This window comes from Carcharodon carcharias, chromosome 2, assembly GCF_017639515.1.
Source record: "Carcharodon carcharias isolate sCarCar2 chromosome 2, sCarCar2.pri, whole genome shotgun sequence".
Classification (NCBI taxonomy): Eukaryota; Metazoa; Chordata; class Chondrichthyes; order Lamniformes; family Lamnidae; genus Carcharodon; species Carcharodon carcharias.
Window position 1 is genome coordinate 215,521,080 of NC_054468.1, and position 14,802 is coordinate 215,535,881.

The 14,802-nt window shown below is 42.0% G+C and overlaps 1 protein-coding gene across 2 annotated transcripts in view; it reads left to right on the forward strand.

Moving 5' to 3' along the window:
* edaradd (EDAR-associated death domain) overlaps positions 1–14,802 on the forward strand; it is a 61,457-nt gene that overhangs the window by 40,545 nt on the left and 6,110 nt on the right. Inside the window, exons 3-6 of one of the 2 annotated variants that reach the window (XM_041208673.1) lie at positions 1,631–1,679; positions 12,441–12,520; positions 14,042–14,083; positions 14,703–14,754. In XM_041208673.1, the coding sequence (XP_041064607.1) occupies positions 1,631–1,679; positions 12,441–12,520; positions 14,042–14,083; positions 14,703–14,754 (223 nt within the window). The remainder of the gene's footprint in view (positions 1–1,630; positions 1,680–12,440; positions 12,521–14,041; positions 14,084–14,702; positions 14,755–14,802) is intronic. The other variant, XM_041208682.1, reaches the window with a different exon arrangement.

A 14,802-nucleotide genomic window follows, 5' to 3' on the forward strand; every position in this document is an offset into this window, starting at 1 on the left:
GTTATGAGGACTCGAAACATCAACTCTTTTCTTCTCCGCCGATGCTGCCAGACCTGCTGAGTTTTTCCAGGTAATTCTGTTTTTGTCAATGGTGCAGTATCCTGTTTATCAAAATATGTAATGAAATCTGTGACAATAAACAACTGTTAGTTATCACATATTTTTCTCCATTTAACAAGGTTGGAATTCTTCCTACTTTCTCCTTTTACCCCTCATGCAGATATCATTGGACCAAGCTTTTGTCGAAAGTATCTTCAGCTGACTCTGAGGAGTTTTGCAACAGTAGCTATGTGATTAAGCTGCCCATGACTTTCCCCCTCCATTCCCTATGGAAGCGTGTACAGGAAGTTTCTGTTTTACAGTAACACAGATTAATTCAGGAATTTGGGCATGTGAATGGTGGGGTTGAACCTGAGTTAGTTGCAACTTTGTGAGGGGAATTTGGCTGCCAGATTTGCTACAAAACAACTGTGACCACTTCAAGAGTAATCTATTGGTTGTGGAATGCTTTGGGACAACTTGAGAATATGAAAGATCCTATATACATGCAAGTTTTACATTACAACACAAAATTAAGATCAGTACTCTTACTCCTCAGTTTTAATCCATTTCCAACTGGCTATATTCTTTGACCAGCTCCCTACAAAGACTCCTATCCACTGCCACCACTGTCCTCAGTGTAGGAAGGCTTGCCCTGTGGCTTAAGCCTTATCACTTCAATACTGTCTAAATCCAGTGTGATGACAAGACTGCAGTGAGCAGTTTTATGGTGAAACTCTTAACCGCTGTTACATAGGACAGGATTTTTCTGATAGCGGGTTTTCTTGCTTGCCACTCGAAGAGTTGGTGGCGAACACATCCCTATCAACCTACAGCAGTTCCACAGACATTTAACGCTCCAAGGAGCTTTAATTGGCTGGAGAAAGGACTCCCACCCCTTACTGAGGTGGAAGCCCTGTGTCAAAGAGCTGCTGGTCGATCCGATTGGCCAACAGCTCCGTAGTCCAGCAGTGACAGTGGCAGCAGTGGCCAGGACTGGGACTACAAGCAGTCTACAGATTCTAAGTTCCAGAATCTAGGACCAGGTAAGTGGTAAGTGTGGGGTTGGGGGTCTCATGGCATGTCAGAGGGGTGGAGGCAATGATGGAGACGTCAGGGAGAAAAGGAGATACAGCAGACCTTGGACGGCGCCTGATATGAAGGGGATTTTCAGAGAGGCACCCTCCTCCTGCCCAAGGCCCAAGCAGGGTGACCTGTCTGACTTCCTCCACTCACCCTTAACTCCTTCCATCAGCCTCAAAATTAAGACTGAGTGGGAAGCAGCACTTAGATGGCCAATAATTAGCTCATAAATAAGAGGTAGGCTGTCCTAAACTTCGCCTGCCTCACATAAAATTGTAGGCAGATTGAGGGTCGGTGGGAGCACCCCCCTCCCCACCCCCCCACCTGCAAACCCATTGGCAAAGGACTGTAAAATTCTGCCCATAATTCTATTTGCTTCTGTTGCACATAAGATCTGATTTCTTCTTACACACAAAATCTAGAAGGTAAGACATTTGCAATTATTAACATTAGATTGTAAATGTTTCTATATGTGTTAAGTAATGTTTTTATCTTTCTGCTTCCACAGATTGAAAAATATCCTATTCAAGCTACAGATCACGGTGTTTCCACTAAAGGTATCAATTTTTGACTCTAGAATACAGTACACACCAGACAGAATTCTCACCAACCTATAACTGAGATAACTGTTATACATGATGCAATGTGCTTTTACTTGGAATAAAAGCTGCCTTTTTTGTATGATGGCCAACATGTACAATACCATTACTTTGAATCAGCAGCCATATTAGACTTGATGCTTGTAGAAAATTGGGTACCAAGGACAAAGCAGTTTAAGCACTTTTATGTTCCTGATCTTGAGTATGTGGTTGTGAAATGAGTAATAAATGCTTAGCATGTTTGTATGAAATTCCATTAGCTATTATTTTAACAAAGGCATTAACCTATTCAAAATCATCAATCTCAAATTTAATAAATAGGTCAGTGCCTTTGTTAGGTTAGGGGACCAAGCAATTTCATACAAATGCAGTAATGAGCTTACTAATAAGTGTGTTCAGATTTTAACTCCAATGTTTCCAGGCTTTCTATCATTGTGATGCACTTGATGGAGTGAACTTCTTTCATGATGCATCCTGTGGGTGCCCGAGAGCCCCAGGCTGAATCCTTGAGGAGAAAGGGTAGCTGGAGTGAGATCGAGCTGCCTGGCACCCGTTTCGCTTACACGCTGTTGGAGGCCAACTATGACATCAGCGATGGAGTTGAGCCCGCGCAGCAGTGGAGAAGCGATGTCCTGGACCAAGGTCTCCATGGTGCCTGCCTTCCTACTATCAGTGTTGACCTCTGTGCATTGGCATGCAGGCACCATTATCTCAGAGTGAAGCCGAATAGACTCCCCCATCATGTTTTGTACTTTGAAGAGTACAGTGGACATCCCTTCCTGATGTTCCCAAGCTTGCCTATGCAGCTCCAGCAACTGTGACCTGACTGAGTCCAGAGGCTCGTCATCTGACTCAGACTCAGCAAATTTCTGGCCTCCAGCAATCCCCTGAGTGCCGGACACCTGGGAAGTCCCTGCTGCCGTCTGCTGTGGATCAGACAGTGAAATGTGTGTAATCCTGAGAATATTCTAAAGCTAGGTTCCACTGAGGTGGAGGGTGTGGGTGAGCGGTGTGATGGGATTTCAAGGAGGGTGCCTCCAGATTCTTCTTCAGAGGTTTCTGCAGGGCTCGATTGGAGGCCCTGGGTCATGGAGTCTGTCGGCTGTTTCCCAGATGTGCCTGTGGAAGGAAAGGCAGGTAATTAGTGCATGGCAGTGGCCTGTGAAACAGGATACATCTCTCACAGCATGGTTGTCTGATGTATGTTGCACTGCTGGACCCTCATTTGGTAGAGCACTGCTGACCTCACCATCAACACAGGACCGGTCCAGACTGTCGCTGGCCAGCTGGATGGCTCTGTTTTCAAAGCCCAAGAGGACCTTGATTTCAGGCATTCCTCCACCAGTCTGTGACCTCTGTTGTTGTGTGCCAGCTTGTCCTGCATGAATAGAAATGGAGAGAGGCCAGATGATAAAGATGCCTGACATGTGGGTGGTGAGTGGTCTCTTGGACAGGATGAGGACAATGACGGTGAGTGTGTGGGAGAGTGAATAGTAATGTCCTTGAACTGTCAGTGAGTGAGATATGTGATGGGTTTTTGAGTGTGAGTGGAGAGTGATGAGAATAGTGACTTACACTGGTGGAACGGAGAAGATAATTCATCCTCTTGTGGCATTGGGTGGCTGCCCTCTTTTGAGGGGCGTTGGTGCTGACCGGTGCTGACCACCACTGCCACCACCTCCCAAGCCTGGTTGGTCAGGCCGCTGCCGGTCTTGTGGCCAAAGCAGGGTAGAGGACATCCCGGAGGGACTCCACAGCATCCAAAAGGTGTTCCAGTGATGCATTGTTAAACCTGGGGCTACAGTCTTTTTGCCTTTCGTGGACATCTTCCCTGCAGCAGTCGTGGGCTGGAAGCACTGAGATGCGCGGCTGGATGATGAAGCAACGAGGTGATGGCAGGCAGGTGAATGAGACCTTGCTCGCCATGGAAACAGCGTGTTTCCTGAGAATGCATTAATAATGTGACAGGACGATACAGCATGAAAACCCACCGTTGTTATTAAACACATTCACAGGAGTCTGCTAGTGTTCTTTTAACAAAAGAGTAAAATAGTTATTAAACAAGAAAAGATGAATTATATTACACTACTTCTTCACCCCAGCTATACCTTTACAGATATATACAAATTTGTAAGAATAATGCAAGTTACAAAATCTATCTTTATGCTCTAATGTTCACAGTAAAATCCATGTAAACTAATTGGCAAACTGTGGTCAGACACACCACACTCCAAAACCAAGTGACAGATGCCACCAAAGCATCTGCCATCAACCCCCCAGTCACTTGTCAGACTTTGAGCCAGCCGGTCTCACTGAAACTCTGTCTTCCTCACGAGGGTTTCCAATCTTCATGCTCGAAGAACTTGCCTTGGAATTTCCCCCAAATGACAGATCCATTTGGACAGCTTCAACAAGGTTTCACCTCCAGGGTTTCAAGCTCTCCTTATGATGTTTCTTCTCCTGGGTCTCTTCATGCATTCAAGCTTCACCTTCCAAACACACTCAGACTTCAGCCATGCCAACAGAACACCACCGCTCCAAAACCCCGTAGTAAGGAGTCACCAACCTTTGGCTGTCTCCTCAAATGTTCTTGCTTCTCTCAAGTCCACGTGGCTTTAAGTCTGCTCCCTGCAGCTCTGAATCTTTAATTTGGAGTCTTTTCATCTGCTCCCTACTTTTAACTTCACTAAACAGGACCTGTTTCTGATTCTTGCCTTTGTTCCTTGACTTGACTGTCTTCTTGGGACCTCTTTCTGTCCTGCTGCCTGGTTTTTGGGCCTATCTTCTTTGTTCTGGGACATGCTCCCTGCAGCTCCTGTATCCTGCTTCTTCTGGCACTTCTTGCAGAATGACACTCCTCTGTGGAGATGTAGAGGTCACTTGACCTTTTCGTGCTGTTTCGCTTTCTTTCACTTCTCCTCTTCTGTGCAAGTGCAGAGCTGGCTTCCAACCTGAAATAAAAATTTTCAAAAAACTGTGGCATATTCATGGAGCTGTTTACTAGTCTGAAGATAAGAATATGACCCAGCTGCAGCCGGCGTGTACACAGAATCTGAAGATTGGGGAAAAAAAACCTGCGCATGTGCAGCCAATCCAAGGTCAGTAGATGTGCAGAGACCACCAGGGCCTGCTGGAAACTGTACTTCCCAAATTCTGAGGCCCAATCTCCAATTTAAGATAAGGTGAGTTACTTTCCCTCTTTTCCCTTTGGGGTTTGTCACACCTCTCCCTTGAAAGAAAATAAGCTTCACAGCAGTGAAGGTTTCTTTACAGTAGCCTTTACACTTGCTTTGCCAGAACTTAACATCGTAAACTTCTAACAAGTAGCTTATTACATATTATGCAAATAAGTTTTTCATCTCATTTCACAACTACACGTCATTTCATACAATTACAAAGATTTAACCAAAACAAAAGTCAACAAATGTAACCAGACTTGCGGAATTTGTACATCATAACTCGACCCTTGCATTTCTTTTTATCTTATTCCCAGTCTTTAGCTGAACAAAGAATGGTTCATTTAAATCTACAGCCCAATGGTCCTTTATGTTAGCTGCAGCCGTAATTCCATCCTCAAGCTCATTTTCCAAACTCAAATCTGGTAAATTCTTATTTTGAGATAATAAGGTCAAAATGCCATCTTTGTATGTTAACAACTCACTTCTCCTCTGATCAAAATCTCTTTTAGCATCTCAAGGATGTTATTGAGATGCCTTTTATGTTCACACAAAAGGGTTTCATGCTCCTGCTTGGTCTGATCTTTGAACATTTTATGATCTTGTTGTTTCCCCCAATCTCATTTCAAACTGGTCTTTTTCAATGTCAATCACTTCCTCCTTCTGGAGTTTTATTGTTCGTTCTGACCCTTTAATTATTTTACATAATTCATGAACTATATCATTCCACTCCTCTGCAGGTTTCAAATGGTCTTTTGTAAACTGTTCACTTGCCTGGATTCCGGCTGCTGTGTCTTGTGCGTTAGCACCAGCAAGCACTTGTATACCAATGTCTCTAGTTATTGAAAACAAAAACAGAACCTGGAAAAACTCAGCAGGTCTGACAGCATCGGTGGAGAAGAAAAGAGTTGACATTTCGAGTTCTCATGACCCTTCGACAGAACTAGGCGAATCCCAGGAAGGGGTGAAATATAAGCTGGTTTAAGGTGGTGGGGGTGTGGGGTTTCTTTTTCCCACCTATTTCCATTATTTTAAAATATTTTTAAAATCTTTTATGCTCTCCCCACCCCCACTAGAGCTATACCTTGAGTGCCCTACCATCCATTCTTAATTAGCACATTCGTTTAGATAATATCACCAACTTCGACACCTATGTGTTCTTTTGTTCTGCTGTCTGTGACATCTTTTGATGATCTGCTTCTATCACTGCTTTTGCCTACAACCACACCACCCCCTCCACTTCTCTCCCCCCATCCAACCCCACCCCCCCACCACCTTAAACCAGCTTATATTTCACCCCTTCCTGGGATTCGTCTAGTTCTGTCGAAGGGTCATGAGGACTCGAAACGTCAACTCTTTTCTTCTCCGCCGATGCTGCCAGACCTGCTGAGTTTTTCCAGGTAATTCTGTTTTTGTTTTGGATTTCCAGCATCCGCAGTTTTTTGTTTTTTGTTTTTTGTTTTTTTGTTTTTATCTCTAGTTATTGACCCTTCCAGATTTTTGTGGTTTCAGTCCTTTTCATTGACAATTCTTTAGTTTCAATCCTGCAGGCACTTCAGTTGCTTCTATATTGCCCATTACCGAGGTTGATACATCAGTAATGTTACTTGGATCAGTTCTTTGTTCAACTGGGTCACAATTCAGCAAGGAGTTTTCATTCACAGGAACAACTTTGGAACTTTGGCACTTCATACCACACATCTCCTCTTTCATTTTCTCCCGACTGCATCGATATTCAAGAACCTCATTACACTTTTCACGAAAAAGCTCTAATAGTCCGCTAATTTTGGTTCTTAACTCTGCATTCAGCCAACTGTTCTGATTCACCAGTAATTCCTTTTCCTGTTCAAGGCATTTTCACAATACTTTATAGAGACTTCTGATGCTTGAACTTCATCAAGTTTTAACTGAAGGTCAACCTTCATCAAATTTGTTTCTACAAGTTTATCATTTAGACATTTCAAGTCCTCAGTCAAGTGTTCTGCTTTCTATGACTGATGCTCAATTGTTCTAACCAATTCTATTTTTTTCTTAGCAAACTCCTCTTTTGTGTGTGAAACTTGGTTCTCTACATTGATCAGGTTTTCCTTCAATTGCTTGTTATCGGCAATAAGCGTCTCGTTTTAAGACCAGCATGATAAAACGCCTGCTGCAATACGTTTGTCACCATGTTACTATGTCTGGTAGCCAAATCATTACCCAGAATAAAATCTATCCCTTCAATCGGTGATCGAGGAATAATTCCCACTGTAACTATTCTATTCATGAAGTGATTTTGTAAATTGACTTTACACAAAGAAACAAGTTCATAAATTCCATTAATATCCCTTATTAAGACATATTCCTTCATAAAACAATCTGGATCACAAATTCTATCATCAGACACCATTAATGATTGATCTGCCCTTGTATCTCTCAAAATTTTAATTTCTTATTTTCTTGGGGGATTAAAGGAACGCTTCTCCCTTTGACATAAAACATTCAGAATCTTCAGTAGCCTGACTCTCTCTAGCAGTAATCAAAGAAGAATTCTCTAAACTATCCTGAGCCATATCTCTCTTTCCCGTAGGTTCTGACAGAACACGTTTCATCTGCATCACTGCTGCAGTTTTAATAGCCATTTTATTTTCTGGTGCAACCTTCCCAGAGGATTCCTTAGGTGATCCTGCTACTGCAATAGGTATCCCATTTAGTTTTCAGCAAGTAGCTTTAGTATATCCAGTTTTGTTACAATAGAAACATACGATTTTCTTCATATCACTTTTAGGTTCTAGCCTACCTCCTTTATTATCTTGGTGTCCTTCTGTTTGCTTTCTTTTCCATCACCAGATTTTCCATTCCTCCAATTTTCCTGTTGAATCTTATATGATAATTTCCTCACGTCTGTGTGAAATGCCATAGGAATCAGCCAAAATTGCCACTTCTCGAATCTTTGATACTTGATGCTCATTTATGTAAGTTTTAATGGTTACTAGGGCATGATTTTTGAATTCTTCCATAATCATGATTTCCCTCACGTTCTCAAAAGTTTTCTAACTTTAGCGATCAAAACCTCTGATCCCACAGCATTTAATTCTCTCTTGCAAATTCGACAAATGTCTGATTGGGTTTCTTTCTTATGATCATAAATTTTAATTGATAAGCTTCTGGGACAAGCTCATAAGCATTTAGTATTGCCCTTTTAACCACTTCATAGTCTGTAGAATGTTCTTCTGACAAACTAAGATACATATTCATAATTGTCCCTGACAGAACACTTTGTAACATTAAATTCCAGCATCTTTTGGCCATTTCAACTTCACAGGTATATTTTCAAATGAGGTGAAATATCTTTCAACTCCATCTTCTGAAAATTTAGGCACTAAATGCAGATTTTTAGTTAAATCAAATTCCTCAGGGGAATCAGAATAATTCCCTGAATTACTAACTCTTCTTTATTTATTTTGAGCTTTTCTCAAGCCAGTTCATACTGTCTGATTTCTTTCTCTCTTTGAAACTCAAGCTCAAGCTTTCGTATTCCCATTTCTTTCAATCTTTTCCTTTTTCCTTTTCCTATCTCCAATTCGAGCTTTTTCATTTCCATTTCTTTCTCTTTCTCAAACTGCTTCATTTGCAACTGAATTTTTGCTAACTCTAGCTGTGATTCATCAATTTCATGTTTCCCTCCTTTTATTTCTAAATGCTGGGTAATTACTTTAATCATATCACCCTGAGGAAATACTGCTTTTATTTCTACATTCACTTTATCTGCTAAATCTCTCAGTTTAGTCTTAATCATGGATTTCAAATAATCCACTGTTAAATTTCCACTCCCAGAAAAGTCTTAGCAACAGTCAAAGCACTTTTGAACTCCAACCTATGTAATATACTTCACAGCAAATCCTGTTCAGTACCTCCACATAACTCATTTAATCAGTCCCACCTTAATGCAACCCTAGATGAGCCCCCACTTTGTTATGGTCCCAGCTGATGTTGCTACTAGACAAGTCAGAGCCGGAGTGAAACCTGGCTTGATAGATTCTAACTTTTTTTGTTGTTGTTTACAAAGGGGGAGGGCAGTTACTGAACACATTCACAGGAATCTGCTGGTGTATTTAACAAAATAACAAACCATTTATTAATATATAAAAGATGAACTACGTTACACTACTCCTTCACCCCGACTATACCTTTTCAGATATATGCAAATTCGTAAGGATAACAGAAGTTACAAAATCTATCCTATACTCTAATGTTCACAGTAAGTATACAGCCCATGTAAACTAATAGGCAAACTGTGATCAGACACAGCACACTCCAAAACCTAGTGACAGAGGCACCAAAGTAGATTCTATGGATCTCCCATCAACCCTCCCCACCCCTGGAGCATGTCACACGGTGAGCCAATAAGGATCCACCTCTTGGGTTTCAAGCTCTCCTTCCAATGCTTCTTCCCCTGGATCTCTTCGTGCATTCAAGCTTCACCTACCACATGCATTCTCTCAGACTTCAGTTGTGCCAACAGAACACCACTGCTCCAAAAGTCGGTACTAAGGAGTCACCAACCTTCGGCTGTCTCTTCAAATCTTCTGGCTTCTCTCAAGTCCACTTTGCTTTAAGTCTGCTCCCTGCAACTCCTCCTCTTTGGCCTGAATCTTTTGGTCGGTGTGCGGGAGCAGGTCCCGCTTGCCGACACGTAAAATGGCGCCCCGATGTCACCGCGCGTCATTCCGATCCTCAATTTAGCAGGCGCACAGCAGAACTATCAAAGGCCTATTAAGACCATTATCAAACTAATTGAGGTACATGTCTGGACTGTCTGTCCAACCTTAATGTTGGCGAGCAAGCGTCGAGCCCAGGCGGCCTTCGCATTTTTCATGGAGCCTCATCCACAGGTGGGATGAAATTTCATGAAGGGTTTATAAGTTTAATCATTTTTATTAAAATTCATTGACATGTCCCAGCTCATGTGACACTGTCACATGGGGGCACATGTCTGAATAATTTTTAAAATTCTTTTATTCAACTTTTCCAAATCAAAGTAATCCCCCTGAGGGAGCTCCATGCCTCAGGGAGATTTCTGCGCTCTTTCGTGAAAGAGTGCAGGCCCCAACTCTCCCTCCTCCCCCTGCCTGCACAGGTAGCAATAAGCGCTTCCGGGTGCACGTCATGATGGGCAGGCCTTAATTGACCCGCCCATGTAAAATGGCAGTACGCAGCCAATCACGAGTGGCAATCAGCCATGCACCTGATCGCACCTGCTCCCGAACTACACGCCCAACAGGGAGAAAATTCTCCCCTTTAATTTGGAGTCTTTTCCTCTGCTCCTTTTAACTTCACTGAACAGGACCTGTTTCCATTTTCTGAACTTGTTCCATGATTTAATTGTCTTCCTGGGACCTGTGTCCCATACACTGATTTTTGCGCCTTTCTTCTTTGTTCCGGGACGTGCTCCCTGCAGCTCCCGTGTTCTGCTTCTTCTGGCACTTTTTGCAGAATGACACTCCTCTGTGGAAATGTAGAAGGTCGCCTGACCTTTTCATGCTGTTTCGCTTTCTTCTACACTTCTTCTGTACAAGTGCAAAATTGGCTTCCAAACAGAAAAAAAACAGTTGCGCATATGTGTAGGGCCTTTTACCAAGCTAAAGACGAGAATATGCCCTAGCTGCATATGTGCAGCCGTTCTCTGGCAAGTGCATGCGCAGAAACTGAAGATTGAAAATAAAACAAACTGCATGTGTGCAGCAATTCCAGCTAACGCATGCGCAGAGACCACCAGGGCCTTGTAGTTTGGAGCTGTAGTTCCTGAACTCCGAGGCCTGATCTCCGATTCAAGATAAAGTAAGTTACTTGCCCTCTTTTCTCTTTGAGGTTTGTCACAATAGGGATTTCCAGGATTTTGACCCAGTGACAATGAAGGAATAGCAGTATATGTCCAAATTTGGATGCTGTGTGATTTGGGAAGAACTTGGGGATGATGGGATTCCCATCCACTTGCTATCCATGTTTTTCTTGGTGGAAGAGGTTGCGGGATTGGGAGTTGTTGTTGAAGAAACCTTGGAAAGTTGCCGCAGTGCATTTTATAGGCAATACGCACTGAACCCATAACGCATTGGTGCTTGAGTGGATGTTTGGCATAATAGATGGTCTGCAGATCACATCTGCTGCTTTGCCCTGGATAATGCCAGGCTTCTTGAGTGGCCATTCTACTCAGAAAGTAGGGCCACAAGGGGGCTAATGTAAGAAATAGGAATATCATGCTGGCATTGTATGGGGGATGCTCCTCTAAAAAGGCAGAGGTTAAACAATTGTTTAAACCTTGAAGTAGCTGACTTGGGTATACTTGATGTTGAAACTAGGCACAAAAAGTGGAAATGTCTCATTTCTTGAATGGTTCCATTTTGATGAAGTATTTTATTTTCTACTTTTTTAAAATTCATTCAAGGGATGTGGGCGTCACTGGCTAAGCCAGCATTTATTGCCCATCCCTAATTGCCTCTGTTGCTTTGCTTCGGATCTCTTCACCGAACACCGCACCCCCCTCCCCCCCGCCTCCCCCCAGTCTCTACAGGTAAGTTACCACACAGTAGCCCAGGCATTAAAGTTCCAAAACTGTTACACCATATGCTGTCTGCATTGAAACAATGCCAAAATGTGGCTCACAAACATCATGAGGAGAATTTTCTCCCAAATTGGGGGGGCTGACCAGGAGCGGGCGTGGGCGGTCGCACAGACAATCGCCGCTCGCGATTGGTTGCATGCTGCCATTTTACATGGGCAAGCCAATTAAGGCTTGCCCAGCATGACACGCACCTGGAAGCGCTGAGCACTCCCTGTGCGGGCAGGAGGAGGAGGCTGAGTCGGGGCCTACGCTCTTTCGCGCATACGCACAAAAGAGTGCAGAAATCTCTGAGGCACGGAGGTGCCTCAGGGAGTTTAATTTCATTATGAAAAATTTAAATAAAGAGAAAAAATTTTTCAGACATGTCTCCTCATGTGACTGTGTCACATGAGCTGGGACGTGTCAATGAACTTTAATAAAAAAATTTGGTTGATTTATAAATCCTTCATGAAACCTCATCCCACCGATGGATGAGGCTTCATGATAAATGTGAAGGCCGCCTGGGCTCTTCGCCTGCCTGCCAACCTTAAGGTTGGATGGCCAGTTCTGTTAATTATTTTAATTCATTTTTAAGTGGCCTTAATAGGCCTTTGACTGTTAAGTGGGCATGCAGCCAACTCCGGTGAGTGCCCGCTGAACTGAAGATAGGAATGACACGCGGTGACATCAGGACGCACGCCCGATTTCACCGCGCGTCATTTTACCCGCCGGCAAGCGAGGCTCGGCCCCGTATGTCGACCAGAAGATTCAGTCCCATTTATCATTTTCTGGTGTCATTTTAGCGCCCCTGTATATTATCTGGAAAATATTATCACTTCTGAGGAAAAGTTCATTTCCTTTGTAGGATAACTGAAGTGGGGAGTGTTCTATGGTAAATTTCTTTCAGTTATTGAGCATTATCATCTATCAATATCTACTAAGCTCAATTAATATTGCTGACAGGTGTTTCAGATCTCCTCGCACAGGACACGGCAACTGTTAACCTGAAACATTTAACTGCAAAGCTTCAAACGACAAGACGGGTAGGAACAAGTTTATTTCTACTTTATTCCCTTCCTTGGTTATGAGCTTTCACAGAGATTAAGTTTCAAAGTATTCTGTCCTCAGTTTAGAAGCACCTTGAAAGGATTTTTAAATTTCTCTCCCTCTACCAACATTCACACCAAGGGACTCTTGTATTGACCACCTACTTCAGCCTCTAAAGTAAGATATTAAAAATTGGGTGTCTTCAAAATAGTAAGATGGCAATGTCAGCTTTGTGATGAGAATTTTAAAATAGCTTATTTAGCACATTAAAAGCTCTTTAGCACTTCAGCATACTGTAACATAGCAAGAAAGATGGGAAAATTGAATAAAAGCAAAAAACTGCGGATGCTGGAAATCCAAAACAAAAACAGAAACAGAAATACCTGGAAAAACTCAGCAGGTCTGGCAGCATCGGCGGAGAAGAGCACAGTTGATGTTTCGAGTCCTCATGACCCATGAGGACTCTAAATGTCAACTGTGCTCTTCTCCGCCAATGCTGCCAGACCTGCTGAGTTTTTCCAGGTATTTCTGTTTGGGAAAATTGAATGGTGGACACCTTGAGCTATTTCTCTGCATTTCCTAATTTCTGGATTGAGTGGAGTTTGGGAATCCTTTCTCTCTTGAATGAGAAATAATTAAAAAAGAAAATGGAATCTGATCTTTAAGAGGATTGAAAAAATGAAATCTCTAGCTTGAGGTGATTTGCAATTTGTGACAGCCTTCATACTGTTCTAATATATATGACAATCACACTCAAAAGGCAGCTGCCCCTTGGATCATCCTGTTATTTTCTAAGATTTTCTTTTCTCTGACTCTTTATCTGCATGTTCAAATTTTGTTGGTACCCGCAACCATTAATTCAAAAATAGTTTTTGTGGCATATTTCCTATCTATTTTCCATGGTAAACATCCACTATAAGCCTGGATTCAAGCTGATCTTCAGAAATGCACAAAATACTCTGAAACATTTAGGAATTATGTGTGCATCTGCTTTCTGCTGGCCAAGGATGACACCAACAGACCAGGAAGGATATAGAAGTAATTTTTAAAAATGCGATGTGTATTCGGTAGGATGTTAGTAAAAGTGCGGGGTTACAGTTATGAAGAGTGGCATGACAAGTTGGTGCCTTTTCACTAGAGCCAAATGTTGAACTCTTGGAGTTTTTAAAGATTATAAATCGTTATGGAAACATGAATAGAATTGTGGAATGTTACAGCAGAGAAACATGTTACTTGGCAAATCGAGACTGGTTAATTCTCCTGATGGGTGAGACAGTAATGAGAAGACAGATTTAAGATATTAACTTCACAGAGAGGAAGGCTAGAATGTTGAAGCAGTGTCCATGAGTTTTTGTTTTAGCCTGTTGCTTGAAAAAGATGAATAATAAAGAATATGATAAGTTAACAGGAAAACTTGATTAAACTAGGTGGCTCTTGCAGAGAAAGGCATGGGGGGTAAATGATCTGCTTCTGTCCTGTATCATTCTGTGATTTTATTATTTCTAATTTTCCTTTAGTTTTCTACCCACACATGTCAGGACCATCTTCAGCATGGCCAGGTAAAGAGAAAAAAATCATAGTCATGATACAGACAGATGTACATTTTATGACTTATTTATTTTATTAGCATCATTTGCAACAAGAAGATAAATCAAAACTTTGGTCTTGTCACATATAAATCAATTGTTAGCGCAGGGCAATATTTGGAAGGCGTCAATGGAAAAGGTCATGACTTCTTGTGGCTGAGGTGAACATGAGTGAAATTTCTTTATTCTAATGCAGACCACTTGTGGAACAGGTTGACGTAGGCATAAAGAGCCAGTTATGGATATTATTGCATTAAACTACAATTGTTTGTATGCATTTTATTTACTTGAACTGCCTTAGAGGACTCCCCTAGTGGCCCAGTGACATAATGTGGAAGACCTCTTGCATTTTTCAGGTGTGATTTAATCTTGGATGGCAGTTGTAATTTGAGTTTGGTTGCAATGACTTGAATGCTAAGCATCTTTTATGACAGAAAAATACTGTATCCTGATCCTGTTGCAAATATGACTTCTGTTTAAAAACTCCTAGCTTTGTATTGTTGTTAAAAAATATTCTTCCCCATGCTTCAAGCACAAATTTTGTGTTCTTACTATATTAACCTCACTGAAATATACTGTAATTGCCATGCAGCTTGAAGAGAATGACAGTCGACACACTGAAGGAGAATGTTTATCAGAAGAAGGTAAAATGAGCCATTTCTATGGTTAATTATCATAACTATAAAAGCTGG